General features: G+C 37.3%; 1 protein-coding gene across 1 annotated transcript; it reads right to left on the bottom strand.

Annotated features, from left to right (window-relative positions):
• Positions 1-460: 460 nt before the first annotated feature.
• On the bottom strand, positions 461-11,678 carry ids (iduronate 2-sulfatase). The gene is made up of 8 exons (XM_056770246.1): positions 11,345-11,678; positions 11,064-11,241; positions 10,736-10,824; positions 10,023-10,223; positions 9,779-9,949; positions 9,139-9,265; positions 7,835-8,008; positions 461-1,511 (listed from the first exon to the last, which is right to left on the bottom strand). The coding sequence occupies exons 1-8, from the start codon at positions 11,558-11,560 to the stop codon at positions 985-987; spliced, it is 1,683 nt and encodes a 560-aa protein (XP_056626224.1). The 5' UTR covers positions 11,561-11,678; the 3' UTR covers positions 461-984.
• Positions 11,679-16,303: the final 4,625 nt, after the last annotated feature.

A 16,303-nucleotide genomic window follows, 5' to 3' on the forward strand; every position in this document is an offset into this window, starting at 1 on the left:
CTGGTAATTTGGCAGAAGGATGCTGCAGTCGACGCTCGTCTTTTTTTAACGGTAGCCAAAACATTCATCATTGTTAAACTATTCTCTGAGGTGTATCCGAGCAACATCATTTGCAAGTTTTCACATTTAAACATCTAATTACCTTGGCAACGTTTCTGTGGGAGAGCATTACTTGAAATTCTATATTTAAGTTGATTTTCATCATGCAGTCTGGAAAAACAAGAGCTTGGCGCTGGCACAGTCTCTGTCGGCCTTCAAGACAAAATACAATTACGACTTAGTGACCTGATAAATTGCTAAAGGAGACTGTTGTCTGCGCGGAGCTTTCTATTTCTCCCAGACTTAAATTAAACTAATTTCTCATTTAATCTGACTCTACATCGTTCCCCTGCATCGCATTCCGAAAAGGACATGGATATTAAGTCAATGGACACATATTTATCACGATATTGACTCTAAGTGAGCATATTCCCTTTTATTCCATGGAGATAAGTTCCTTAGAAGTTTACATTTCATTATGAATGTACGAGAAACACATTCAATTTTTCGATTGACAAAGCAGTCTAAAATACCTTTCCTTTTGCTGTAACAAATTGAGAGATTATGAATGTCTCCTTTAAAGAATTTTAACAATATGACAAATGTAAAACGTATACTAGAATAGACGTTAAAGAAAATGTAAGGATTGAGATTCTCATGTAAACAAAATGTCCAGGTCATATAAAAAACAAAGCCTATTTTAGGACCAACACATTTTTCATAACAGTAAAGATTTTTTATCCAAACTGTCGTTGTCGTTATACAGAAAGTTTTAACTTTGTTAAATAAAACTTTGAAAAGAGGCGGGGCTTTATTGGTATGGCAGTGATGTCACAATACAAATTTGTTGGTTCTGGTGCTTCAAACTAAATATAATTTCTTATTTCCCGACATTCCAGAATGAAATACCCACTTGTCCCTTTACTATCTATTTTGACAAACTGATCACAGCACAACGTTTGATTTGAAACTGTTGCTGAAATACATTACGTGATGCTTTAGACTGTCCGGCCATGACCTTTCCATGCCGAGTTTATGCAATACTGCGCCATGCTCTAACTCATTAAACACATTGTTGTCCTGTCCCGGGTCTTCGGCTAGGATATACAGTTCACCTGCGTGAAGGTCCGTCATGTTATGCAGACATTGGCCCGGGTCAAAGCCCACCCATAAAGTGTAACGATAGTCCAAAGATCGAATCGAGTAGCCCATGATGCGGATATCAGCTAGATCAGGCAGGTCCGAGTTCTCCTGGATGGAGTCTGAGGGCCGGGGGTACTGACTGAATGAGTAACCTTCTCTGCTGGGGTATCTTTCTGGGTTGCGAATGAGATGGGCCAGGTTTGAGCCCTCGGTGCAAAGCTCCATGTTGAAAGATCGAGGAGGGCAACGGCGCAAAGGACGCAGGCCGGCCAGGTTGGACAGAGTGGGAAAAACATCCACCAGCTCCACCATACTTTCAACCCCTTGACCTGAGAAAACACAAGAAGGTGAAATGCACAGAAGGGAAGCATCTTTCTAAAAGTGAGATAAAGATGAAGATGTAGAGTGTTGGTTGATTTTCTCTAAAAACCATTAGCCTACCTTGTATACTCTTCTCACTACTTCAAAACAGTAACCATACTAAAACCTCTACAAAGAAACAATATATTCCTTTCATTAGTTGAACATTTCTCAACATGCTAAATATTTGTATTTGAGTTATCATCTCTGTTTGTATATGCAGGTAAATTATAATTTCCTTTGCAAATGTTGTAAATGAACCAGAACTTACAATATAAAATAGACTTCAACTACTGCTGAATTACCATATGTCACTTTTTACAAAACAGGAAAATGCATACAAATACTGTATATAATACTGTGTCGGGAGACTGACTCAGTTATGTCATATGCAGTATTTTATGGGAATAGGCGGTCACTTGTGCACTTTTTCCCACTGGGGAAACTTAAGGTCTGTCCAAATCTCACATCACTTGCATATGGATGGTTTCATTGGACGCATGCGTTAATTTCCGGTCTGTGTTTGGTTATAATTAGTGGTGGGCATAGATTAATTTTTTTAATCTAGATTAATCTAGATTAATTCCAAAATTAATCTAGATTAATCTAGATTAAAATGGCTCATTTGAATTCTGCCGAAGGCATTCAGAATATGTGTGCTACCCAAATAATGACTAAAAGTAAGTCTTTGAGAACGGGTTTCTCAAGCCAGGTGGCGCATTAGACCAGGGGCTCATCTCCTGTTTCCAAAATGCATCACAAACTGCTTGAGAAAGCTGTTCTACTATGATAATTGGTGATGAAAATTAAATTATGTTCAATAAGATGAACTTGTGTTTACTTCAGCATTAGCTAAGGGATGATTTGCGTTTAGGTGGTACTTGAGACTGGAAGAGCTCCTACAGTACATTTACATTTAGTCATTTAGCAGACGCTTTTATCCAAAGCGAACTTACAAAGAGTGAGGGAGCAACAAGCGATATGTCATACAGGAGCCATAATACATTAGATCTCAATACAAAGTTACTGGTTTCAACTAAAGCTAGACCACTACCTGTTGAGAGAAAGTGCTTTTTTTAAACCAATTCCGCATTGCACAAGGTGCAAACAACCTTAGTCTTGTCGATGTTTCTATTGGGAAGCTTCTTAAAAATTAATATTCCCTGAAGCAAACCCGGCGGCTTCATAGCTGCATCCATGTTAGCACGTCACGTTTGATGCGGTAATTTCACAGTAACGTTATGTTGTGTTCAGACCAAACGCGAATGGCGTGTCAAGCGCGAGTGATTTATATGTTAATGCAAAGAGCCAATAGACCTACTTGCTGCGCGAATCGCGCGAATGAAGCCCTGGTTATGAGATGATGAGGCGGCTTCTGCTTCCGCGAATGACGCGAATCACGCGAGTTGAAAAATCTCATTCTCGCCGCGTACAGTGCAGTTAAGCTGGTATACATCCGCGCTAAAATATCAAGGTGAAAGTCATCATAGCTTGCGTAGTATAGACCCAGCTCCTAACCCAATTTTGAGAATAGATTAACGGCGACATTCGGCCCACCACTAGTTATAATATAACAATTTATTGCATATTTAATGGGGGGTATGCACACGGGACGATGACGTCAGCCAGCTAGGTCACTTCCAGTCTCATAGCACTAAGGGGATTTTTCACAATGTGTTTAGTAAGAAAACGTTCAAATTTCGGTGAACCTGCAGCATTATGGGTGAGCGTGGTTTAGTGTCTCTAAGTGCAAAAGTTCAGGCAAAAGTTTAATTATTTATTTGATATTATTTAATAGAATGATCTTGCTTGTTCTATAAACACCATGCACCGTGCTGTGTTTGACCTTTCCGTGTTTTTCTGTTTTTCTTATTTGCTCCTGTAAAGCTGCTTTGGAACAACGCACATTGTGAAAGGCGCTATATAAACAAAAATTGAATTTAACTTAGCTTTTTTTTCATATTTGTTGAAATCCCATGAAACAGATAGCCTGAAGTGCTTCTCCCTTTTGGTTGTCGAGGTATGGCGAAGTGTTTGAATAATTAGACTCACATTGTTGATCGTAATCCCATGTGCATCCTGAGGCGAAACGCCATTGTTCCCTATGGTTCTTATCTTAGCATAAGAACGTCATCAGCCCGTATGCATATATTGATATGAATTTATATTCATATTTTATCGTACATTAATTGTATAAAATTAAATTAAAACTCCTCAAAGGTTATTGATTCTTTGCAGAGGTCTCCAGGAAGTTAAGTATGGGCCACATAACGTCAATGTTGTTGTCGCTGTAACCATCTATAGTAAATCGCATGGATGAAAGAACGGAATGTATGTCCCATCTTTTTTCTAAATACTGGTCAAAAATAGCAAACCTATGTCAAGAATGGATTTACTGACCATCAGGAATGTTACAAAAAAATATGGTAGGAAGTTTTAACAAGAAATTGTAACTAAAACATATGATTATGATAACGTATTTTTAAACATAGCATGAGATCGGTAGTTCCAGGTGTCCTAGGCCCAACATATTTGAAAAATAATAAGTTATTTACTCTACTGTGTTATACATTAAAGGGCCGATATCCCAGAAAATGCAAGTTTAAATATTTATCTTATATTATTATACAAATCCATCTATTCTTCTTTTTGTAATCTCCTTTAAACCACAACAATGACACAAAACAGGCTGTTGGGGATCCCCTATCAATCTGATGTCACATTGTTTACGCCTGCCCATGACCGCTCACAGACTCCACCTTATGAGCATGTAGTTCCACCTTCCGCCAGGGACACGCTGTCAGCCATTTTCAGGCAAGGGCAGATGTAGCCTCTAGCAAGCGACTAAAATGTCTAAGAAACCAAAAAATGTGTGCTGTTGTTGGATGCAAACTGGAACATAAAAGGAGGCCGAGAGGAGACCTTTTCAACGAGCCCGGGATTGTCCCACTGTGACCTCGGGTGCCGGAGTTATTAACGATCGAAAGTCACGGCGGACGATGATGACTTAGCGTTCAGAAAGAATTGACTTTTTTCGTATTGACAAACCAAACATTCACCGGTCTGTATCTCCGGTCCGGAAAGACTTAGAGAAAAAGGATCTCCGTCAGGGCATTCGAAATGACGCGGACCAATGACACGGTCGATGCGACCCCTAGGTCTGGAGCTAGAGCTCCCGGTAGGCTGAAAGGTTGAAAAAATCAAAGCTCCGGGACCCAGTGGCCCATCAGTATAGCATGGGTTTCACCAAGAAATTGATTGTCAAGAGTGGATCAGTCCAGCTGTTCGCGATCAAGCTTCATCTCTGAAAGAAGTAGGTATTACACATCATTTTTAAATAGCCTTTCTTAAATAATGTGTTTAGCATGTTAGCGGCTGTTGTTTACATGTTCGCGGCTAAACCTGAGACATGGTCTAAAGACAGGTGTTATGTCGTAACGTTAAGTGGTAAAACACATCGCGCCCATCGGTTCAGAAGACTTGTGACTGACATCATTTCTGTAAAGTTTATTCATTAAAACGAAAGAAAGTTATAGCAGTGTCTTTCTCTGTGAGTTCAGTGTTTTTTCATATGTCCAAAGTGCGACAATTCTTAGAGCGGATAGAAACAGAGTGTGCATTTGTTAGACAATGAGGTTATGCAGAATTTTTTGCTAACAGTGTAATAACACCTTGATGCTAATCTTTACATATATGTCAGACATATACAAGTACTCTGAATGCATGTTTATGCTATATCCGTGTTTATGTCTGTTCCACATGATTATTCATCAATGGCCAACGTTTCATACAGCAAATGGTCAGCATATGTTGTTCTATTTATGTTTTTGTCTTTACATTTATTTCATATTTATGAACAAGGCATTAAGGTGATTGTTATTGTAGTTAGTGTATGGTTTTTGTTGGGCAAGGCTAAACAGGTGTAATTGCGCTTTCGGCCATATTGCTTGTCTTGATGTCATCCAAAGCAGATGTGTAAGAACTCTACCTCATATATGCATACATGGAGGGGTGCAGAAGCTCATTTGCATTTAAAGAGACTCAGACAAAAACAGCGCGTTTGCAGCCACAAATGGCCATGTTCGACACATTGTAAGGAAAGATATGTGGTGTATTTTGAGCTGAAACTTTACAGAGATATTCTGGGGATAACACTGACTATATTAACATTGCAGAAAACACCTGGATTAGTGGCCCTTTAAAGGTAAAATATTTGCTAAAGGTACACTACTGGTCTAAAAAACTAAAGTTACAAATCTTTAATTAGTTACTTAACTAACTAAACTAAAGTTTTCAAACACTTGAAATGTCAAACTTGAATGAAATGTTTCTTATTGGCATAAAAAGGCTTTCATCTGAAGGTATTAGCTTAAATGGCAGAAATTAGTTTTATTGACAAAAATATTTTTTATTGACAAAAATATTTTTTGAATACAAAAATTACTTTGATTAAATAATAAAAACAGAGCAGCAAGAAAGAGCACACAGTGGGCCTCATTCTAGAAACAGAAGCGGAAGATTTTTTGTGTACATCTTTCGTAAAGTCGTTTTGACGCAAGTTTCCGTATTCATGAAAATGTTTGTATTTTCAAAATGTTAGTTGGTACAGAAGAAATGTACACCTGCTCCCTACCACGCTCCATTTTCATAGTAAGAAATATTCTTCAAAATAAGATATTAGTAAAGTTTAGGGGCTACCTGTTTCAGATATTCTAAAATCACAGCAACCAACGCATCTCCGGAATAACGCGCAGTGCCTCCATAGCATTCTCAGGCGCCACCAGCTGGTCGTTTACAGAAGAGCATAAGGTATTATTATTTTAGCTGGCTAACAAACGGTTTGGTGAACACAGTTTAATTGATTATTTTTGGTAAGCAGTCTCTTATGCATTTATGCAAAATATTTAAACCATACCAGATCATTAAGTCCAGAGGTTTCCGGCATTCCGCGATACGTTATTTGCATAGCTGTAAGATCATAGGGGTTGATAATGCTAATTATGAATGACCGTGCATACGCGACTTGTTTACAAAGGAATGGAATTCATTAACATACACACATTTTAATACGAAATCTGACGTTTACGAAGAATTTGTGAATTCAGATGAAAGTTTTCGGGAAGGTCTATTTTACGTGCAATTTACTCGGAATTTACTCTAAAAATAAATATACTCTAAATATACTTTATATTTACGAATGTTTCATGAATGATGCCCAATACATGGGAATTCTTTTGATATCGCTTAAATAACATCTTGTGGTAAATCATTCCTGCAAATTTTAGGCAGAAGGTGACTACATTGAAGATTCTAAATTCTTATTTTAGATTTTGTAGTCAAAACATAATCCTCATAGTTCCTTTTTTTGTGTTATTCTACAGTTTTGATGAATTTACTAGTTTTCTAAACAGTGGGGAAAATGTGTATTAAAAGGGTTAAATGACATTTAAAGGGTGTTATGCTGTGTATTAAGGTCATGCTTGAGTTTTTGGGAAAATAAAAACATATCTTCTTCTTTTAAATGCTAAATGTACCTGCAATTATAGAATGACCCTCCAATATCTGTTTCCATAATAACAATGTTTTCTCCGATTGGTAGGTTACTATTCAGTATTATGTGTAATAATGTTGTTTTTCCCCGGGTATCTGACAATCAAACATGATTTTATAAGCTAAAATACACTGACTGATCATAGCTTAAAAGGTTTAGAGCATGTGGTAAGTCTGTGTTGTTTCCCTAGGACGAAAACAACCGGCATATTCCTTTACAGTATGTCATAAGATAAACGAACGCTCGAGTGAGGAATCCTTAAACTTAGCCACTGTTCTCTTATGTAAATGGACCCAGTTAGGAACTTTCCATGAAATCTAGTGATATGCTTACAGAAAATAGTGCAGTTCATTAGAGCAATAACAAGCAGCAATGCAGATCCTACTGTGAGAGCAATAACTCTTAGGACTTATTAGCTTCTCTATGCTGTGACATTATCATTACGCTCATTACTCTAGCTAGCAGCTTGCGCCGTGTGCTTTCTGAAGATCACCACAAATGTGCACTTGAGAGTTCAAGCAGGAGCCATCCTCACGAGCTCCCACACAGTCGAACTTTTGCATTGCATCAAAAACCTCAAAACAGACATCAAAGCCCTAAATAGGCCCATATTTTTGCTTTGGCTAACATCTTTCCCAGAAAGCCGATATGAAACGAGTGAGTGATTTCAGTCGGAGTCTCGGATTGTCATGAAGGACCCCGTGGTCTTCAAGTGTTGACAGCCGTTCCTTGTAACATTACCTTTGCCAAACCGCTCCTGCGTGTTCTGAAACACGTCGATGAAGGGGAACGTCTTCTCTCCAGGCGGGGGTAAAGGTGAGGTCACACCTGGCTTAAAAACGATCAATGGCACCCGGGTGGCCACATCAAAGTTGCTGTACTTGGCCCATTCGCCGTGTTCTCCTAATGACCAACCTGAGAAAGAGAGCAAACTGTGAGAAGCTATTCCAACTTGCACACAAGGACCATTTCCAACCGCCTTTGCTGACAGAATGTTTCTCTGGGTTTGGAGCATGAGGCCGACAGATTGGGGTGAGAGCAGGGACGCAATGCAGAACTACTGAAAATGACTTTTAAAAGTCTGATTCAACAGCTGAATTGAAATAGAGAACGGTATGGGGCAATGCACATGCAAAGGGTCTTGTTTTAATTGGAAGGATTATTAAGAATCAGTTCTAGTGTGAATGGCATCTAAAGGCTACTTGTTAGTAACTTTGTAAGTACTTCTGCTCATGATAAATTCTTTTCAGTTGTTACATTTTGTTGTTAGTAGTTTTTTTAAATATTAAAATAGACCACTAGATCTTTTTCTCAGTTAACAGGCATTCTATGTTTCATACATACTGTGGCTATCAGAATATAAAATAAATGGCCTGATAAGATATTAGATGTTAACTTTTAATATACATATTCGACTGGGCTCAACTGATTAAATATTATTTAGTAAAAAAGTATTGTTCGGACCTTGGCCGCATAGACAATATTAGAGACTGCACTATAACCCACCCCAGGCCTTAAATTTAGGGGAACCAGTGAAATTCCACTTATTTAGTTTATATTTTGTAATTTAACAAATCAACCGTTTAATAAAGTTATTTTATGAACTTTGGTGGAGAAACACTTTATTTTCCAGAATGCTCCTTATGTAGCTTAATGGACCCAAACAACAGAAAGCAGATAGAATGTGGAAAATGCACATTTTGTTATTTTATTAGACTAATGAAAGTCCTGTTAAATTGTCCTGAATTGTAATTTAAACTTTTCTTATTTTTATTCAAATTCCGGTTCAGTGTGATATGACCAATTTAATTCAAGACCTCACCAAAAATTGCTCGACCACGCTAAAGACACATGCATTACATACATTTATACTACAGTACGACAAGACAAAACACATGTGATGATTGAAGAAACAAAAACTCAGAATTAAAAGCTAAATTAGAATTTAAATGATAGGGCATCAGAATCAACAAATCTGAGCTTTCATATAAACCAAACACTTCAATACTGCCACCTAGTGGAATTAACAAAACAACTGAACTAACCATGATCAGAGCTGAACACCACTATGGTGTTACTGGAGAGGCCGAGATCGTCCAGAGCATTTAGAACTTTTCCCACTTGAGTATCCATATATGACACAGAAGCAAAGTAGTGCTGTCGAATCTGCAACTGAAATGTGTGGTTATGTGGGTTAGGCCCAAACAAATCAATAGTCTACCATGCAACTATTCACATAAAGAAATGACAACTATACTATTTTATATGGGAATTAGTTAAAAAAATAAAATTCTATTCTCTATGGAATCAAATCATGTTAAAAAAGAACGTAACTTTCATAATTTATGTATAGGGTATACAAATTATTCTGCTTTTCTTCAGTTCTCAATGTTTCATTGGCTTAAAACTGATGTTGGTGTCCAAACGCTACAAACTTTTTTATCTTTAACTAGTAATCCAAAGCAAACAAAAAAACTGGGCAGCTGCATAAGGATTATTGAGGTTATTTGCGCTCCCTTGCCTCACACGGTGCTTTAACAACATTTTTATGCATATGTAAGACTAATTTACTGTTAAGCATCTTTAAAGTCCTCACTACTATTTTTATAAATAAGCATTCAATCCAATGTATGTTTTTTCAAAGAATACGGTTGATTAACATTATCTTAATATTGTGTGCTGTACCTGAAAGTCTTTAGGAATGGGGCCATACGGAAAGCTAAGGTTTAGAGCCTGTACATCTTCCCTTCTGCGGAGGTCCGTCCAGGGGTTGTAAGCCACACTAGGAAGTTTCTTGGGAACATCTGGGTCAGGAACAATACTCAAACTTTCGATCGGATAAAGCTTCAGGTACTCCTATAACAAAGATATATCTTTTAGATTGACAGGCAGGAACACATGTCACAATTATTGCAAAAAAACGACATACCTTTGGGATTCGGAAAGGAACGTGCGGTTTATAGAAGCCAACAGCCAAGAAGAAAAGAGTGCTAGATTGTTTCATAGACTCGAGAAGCCGTATGGCCTCTGCTGTGTTCTCCATGTCGGGAAGAGTTCCCAGAGGCATTTCCGACACATTCACGGCGCACAGCAAATTAGTGTGTAGTGTGCCATCCTTATTTTTACAAACCTAAGAGATCAACACGAGACACTGGAGATTAACATTGCAAGCTTGCAGAAATGTCACATATTCCTATGGAAGAAGATTTCACCCATCGTCCATGATGATGTCGTTTTTATTTTAAATTAAGTTATTTATTTATATACATCATAATATGTGCAAACAAATGTAAATCTTTACGATCTAAACAGCTTTGAAATGAGCTCATGTGACCAGCAGATGTCAGAATTGTGTAAAGGAAACATTCCTCCAAGGATAAACAGAACAGTCATGCGAAAGTCATGTGATCTTTAAAAGGACTAATATGCCTTCCAAATCATAAAATATATATATATATATTACTCATATATGTCTTCATCAGAGTGATATTGATCTGTCTCTGCACCAAGTTACTGTTATGTTTTCCATTTCTTCACCATTCTTAACACTGCTTGTGATTAAAAGCTTATGCATTGGACAAGAAGTGTGTGCACCTAACTATCCGCACAAACACGCAAGCAAACACACACAAACACACTGACCTTCCCCTTTTCATATTTAAAAGAGGGAGGATGATACGTCGGTACAGACCAGCTGTACGGGTAATCATCCGAGTGGTTGGAGGCAATGCCTTCAGAACAAGCACATAAAACAGACATTATTAGAAAACATAAGGACAGTTAGAACATGTAATCGTAGGAAGGTAGGGGTAGGTGGGGGTAGGTAGGGGTGAATAGGGGTGGGTAGGTAGGTATGGGTAGGTAGGTAGGTAGGTAGGTATGGGTAGGTAGGTATGGGTAGGTAGATAGATAGACTTCATAGCATCTAAATAATCAAAACTGATCCACGCATTGGCATTGTTTTAGTTACCTGGATGAAAAACTTTTCCCACTGATAGTGTGGTGTATCCATTAGACTTAAAGTATTGAGGGAGTGTTGTGTAGTTTCCCGCATGCACTCGCCAGTAGGAATTGAAATCATACAGCTTCGTGGTGTCAGGTCTTCGACTTGTTAGAAACGACACCCGACTAGGTGCGCAAACAGCTTGCTTTAAGAGAAAACAACAACGGATCAAGTGCATACTACAAACCAGTCTTACTATATAGTTGGTGCGTGTTGTGTTGTTTGTTTGTAAGCATGTATAAACATACCTGTGCATACGCGTTATGAAAGACTTTGCTCACAGACGCAAGCTGATCGATGTTTGGCGACTTGACCACCGGATCAGAGTAGCAGCCTAATGTTGGTCTCAAATCATCAGCCATTAAATACAGGATGTTAAATTGTTTGTTACATGTTACAAAAACATTCTGCTCCCAAAAGTGTACAATTAAAACAAACAACCACGTGGTAGTTTTAACAAACATGATGGTAAAATCCTTCGGCAATGAAACAAAGATACTTCTTTAACTCAACGGTGGCGCATATTTGTTTTATGTTTTGCAGCATATCAGCGGTGTTTTGATTCCTGGTTGTCGGAACGCCCCCCTTGGCTCTAATCCTATTGGGAGCGCAGACAGGACATCTAGTCCGCGCATTGGTTACTGGGTCGTGCGTCAACGCCGCTGGTGGGGCTGTCGGGTGTTTGTTTAACAAAAACGTTTCGGCTCCAGTTAGTTATCGAGACTTAAATGGAAATTCATTTATTGTCCAGCATTCATTTGGCAGTTTTTTACTTAATGATTGCAGACATCACTGAAGTGGTCCTAAACCAACATTTTTAGTGTTTGACTTTAACTTTATGTTGACCTTTGTGTTTTATTTGCTGGAATGTTGTCATTTGATGCCCCATCAAATAAAATAATTGTTATCATTTTGATTGCGATTTTTATAAGTCCTCTTTGGCTCCCTCCACACGCTGCATTAAATGAGAAATGTGGAGATTGTGTATAGAGCTTGTTCTAAGGTAATAAAACATAACGCTTCATTATGAAAGGTCTTTATACACCTCTGAAGACATAGCTATGCACATTATATTGCATTTCAGACCATAGATCCTCCAAAAAAAAGGATTGAAAAACATTGGATATTTAAGCTAAGAATACGTGACTGGGAAATGTTGGAAAAAAACGATCGGCCTACTGTGAAACTAAGGCCTCCACCAGTTGGCAGAAAGTTTTTTATTAAGGTCAGTCATGCATTCAACCTATCATCAGGTTAGGGCCTTACTTTGATATTTTCTTGTGATAAGACGCTTAAGCAAAGTACGAGATAATATGATTTTATTAAATTTAATAACAGTCAAGTATTTTGATGGATCTTTTTTTCAGAAGATAAGACTTAGAGGGATAATGCGACCCAAAATGAAAATTCTGTCATTATTTACTCACCCCCATGTCATTTCAAACCTATAAGACTTTCTTTCTTCTGCAAAACGCAAAATATATGTTGAAGCAAGTTGGTCACAGAAAACTATTGGTCTTGTGTCCATACCATAATTAAAGTGAATGGGGACCAACCATTTTTACGCCCTTGAGAAAAGTAATTAATACATTGTGTTTCCCTATCAACTGGCTGGCTTTAGGGGAAGGATTCCATGACTGAATTTGTCAGAGGGTGCTATCAGAAGCACTGTGCATTTGTCCTCCGTGATCCCGGTTACAATTACACGTTTAACTTTCTCATATTTTTGTGTTGTATTTTCTACCTTTTATTGTTTATATTTTCTAATCTTTTTTACAGTTACAGATTTTGTAATGGTGCACATTTAAATTCCTCAAATCTTTATATCTATCCTGTACATATATGGGTAGCTGACGAATACGTACATGTGTCCTATGGTGTCACAAAGCAAAATTCAGAAAACAAACTGTTTATAATCACATGTATCATATAAAATGATAAATATAAGAGAGTAAATAAGAGAGATATATCTTAATTGGTAGTTTACTTTTTGGCATCACACCATAGGAGAAATTGCATATGCGTCTGTCAACTACCCATATATAAATAAGACCGGGGCTAGTTTTCACAAGAGATGTAGGCTATGCATGTAAAATCAGTGATTTTGTAAGTTCCTTTTAAACACAATTTCAGATCATACTTAAAACTAAACTCCTGACATCATGTAGGCCTATCTAGAATTGTAAATTTTGCATGAACGTATTTGCATTTGTATTGTTTGTTTGTGTATAAGGTATGTGTGCATACTGTCAAAATTTTCCAATCACAAGATACGACTGAAATTGTATTTTGATGGCCCATGACTTTTTCTAGCATTGGAAGCACACATTATTTGTTACTTTGTTTTAATGTCTAGAAATCATTTATTTCAATCCTATCATGCTGTTTATTTATAATCTTTTCTGGTCTAAAAGTGTAACATAAAATGTATCTAATATGACAAACATGTTGCTTTGTTATTCTGTCCTTAGAGGGATAATTATTAATTTGATATATATATATATATATATATATATATATATATATATATATATATATATATAATCTCTGTAATGAGTCATTAACCATCAAGTCATTCAAAACATGCTGTGGTTTCTGTAGAACACACAAGAAGATATTTAAAAAAATGTCTCAGTGGTTTTGTGGACATACAGTGGACGTCAACAGGAACATAAAAGACAAATAAAATATTTAAAGAACATTTAAACAAACAATTGCAACTAAAAATAATAAAATAAATAATGAAATAAAGATGAGAGGTTCTTCATCTTACAACAAAAGCATATCCAAAATAGAAATAAAATGACATGCACTGTTACCTGTGAGGCTTTACTTGTATCCTTAGATTGTTGAACCAGCCATTAAAGTTGGAACTTGGTATCCAGACAATATTGGCTCTCATTGACTTCCAATGTATGAACCCACTGAGACATTTCTCCAAATTTTGGGGTAATTATTTTTGCCACGTCATTTTTGTTCATTTTATATGCACAGTTTAAGATTTGGAACAGGTCTGGATGATTGGAATATTGGCATATGTGGAAGTGACACTGCAAATAAGCCAGAACAAGACAATTAAATAAAATCTGCATTTCCAGCAAGTGGGGATTAGACTTCTAAACAGTCCATGAAGACCTGAGGTGAAGACTTAAGATCATTTAAGGTTCTGTAATGTAAACGGTTTATTGATCCGATTATCTCTACAGTAGGCCTATGTGAAGCTCACTCACCTCTGGAGGTCTCCAGACCTGAAAGCAGCAGCCGAAGCTGAGGGCGTCCTCTACTGGACACTTGAGGAAACTTCAACTGCAGAAGCGCAATGCTTACTGCATACACTTTCCATCGCAGGCATTTTACAATTTTGCTTATTAAGTTAAGAACTGCATTAAAATGACCATTATGGTAACCTTTAACCTGTTAAAGCATAGAATCAGTCGCTAACAACTTTTTGTAAAGGACGGTTAAACATCCTCATGTGGATTAAAATATATTATTTTTTACCTTTCGCTCGGCCTGTTTTCTCCTCCTTCGTAAAATTGTCACGAAATGTAAATCTATTAATTCGTGTTCATCAACACGAATTTCCTTTTTTTTTCGTGTCACCAGCACGACCATTTTTCATTATCAACAGTGCATGTAGTCTACATTTATTTCTAACCTGATATCAAAGAAGTCGCAAATACTTTGTGAGGTAACCAACACCTTACCTCAACACAAACTCTAAATCCCTAAAACTCAAACCCTATCACAGCCGCAAAATTCAGTTATAAATGCTAGATTCACGGGGTGGCAAAGCAATGATAAATTGCTCGCATTAACCTTACGTCACAGGGGAAAGTCATATCATAACAAAACATACGAATAAGATGAGCCACCTTGTAAAATAGGAATGAATTCACATCAGATTGCGTTGATATATTTACATTAACACATCTGGCAGACGCTTTTATCGCAAGTGACAGTGCATTCAAGCATTAGTATTCCCTTGCAATCTAACCCACAAACTTTTTCGACGCTAATACAATGCTCTCCCACTGAACCACAGAAACGTTATTTACCAGAAATGTCAAAATAGTCAAAAGTCAAATAATAATCTTAATGGACCACATAAAATATTTAAATTCACAGCAATAAATATTTGTATTATGTCATAAAACTACAGTCCGGTAAAAATAACTTATCGCCCTTTTTAAATTTCGTAATTTCAAAGAACTGTGTTTTGACCGATGAATTGTTACACTGTGGGTGTCCCCAAAAAATGTATCTGACATTTTTCATAGCAGGAAGCCTGTGTAATGCAAACATTCATACTTGCAAAATAAATAATTTCTATGCAAGAGAGCTGTGGCAAAGCAACAGCCCCAACTACCGGATGAAAGGTTTTCACCCAGTTTATGCTTCGTTCCATCCGGACCGCAAGACATAATGAACCAATAAAAAATCTGAATATTTCTGTGGTTAAAATTGAACTGCGCATCTACACATCATGTGGACATTTATGTGGATTATATTTTTCTGCTATATCTTCATCTTTCGCGCTTCATTTGAACCCTTGCCTATATCCATGTTTATGTCTGTTAGTAATATGCATGCACATGATTAATCATCAATGGCCAACATTTCGAGCAAATGGTCAGCATATGTTGTTCTATCTATGTTTTTGTCTTTTCCATTTCATTCATATTTATGAACAAGGCATTAAGGTGATTTTTTTACAGTTACTTTAGGATTTTGGTTGGGCAAGGCATAACAAAATTGCGCTTTCAGCCATATTGCTTGTCTTGATGTCATCCAAAGCACATGTGTAAGCACTCTACCTCATATTTTGCATACGGAGAGGAGAGAAGAAGCTAATTTGCATTTAAAAAGACACACACAAAACGGCGCACAAAACAGCCACAAATGGCCATCTTCAACACATTGTAATGAAAGATATGTGGTGTATTTTTAGCTGAAACTAAACAGAGACATTCTGGGGATACCGCAGACGATTCTTACATTGCAGAAAACACGTGGATTTGCGGCGCTTAAGTATGTGCAATCCCCTGGAATCGAACCCACAACCTTAGCGATGTTAACGACATGCCCGTACCACTGTGCTACGTTACAGGAAAGCGGATATGTATTCATACATACGAAATATATCGCGTATTAAAATACTTTTGATGGAAAGTCGTGCTGGGTGACACGCAAAAATTGCCTGCTGA

This window comes from Triplophysa dalaica, chromosome 16 (assembly GCF_015846415.1).
Source record: "Triplophysa dalaica isolate WHDGS20190420 chromosome 16, ASM1584641v1, whole genome shotgun sequence".
Lineage (NCBI taxonomy): Eukaryota > Metazoa > Chordata > Actinopteri > Cypriniformes > Nemacheilidae > Triplophysa > Triplophysa dalaica.

Excerpts from the sequence above, each read along its gene's own strand:
- ids (XM_056770246.1), bottom strand. The coding sequence starts at position 11,560 with ATGTTTGTTAAAACTACCACGTGGTTGTTTGTTTTAATTGTACACTTT. Across the intron at positions 9,950-10,022 it reads TTCCTTTCCGAATCCCAAAG|GAGTACCTGAAGCTTTATCC; the intron begins GTATGTCGTTTT and ends TCTTTGTTATAG. Across the intron at positions 1,512-7,834 it reads GCAGGAGCGGTTTGGCAAAG|GTCAAGGGGTTGAAAGTATG; the intron begins GTAATGTTACAA and ends GTGTTTTCTCAG.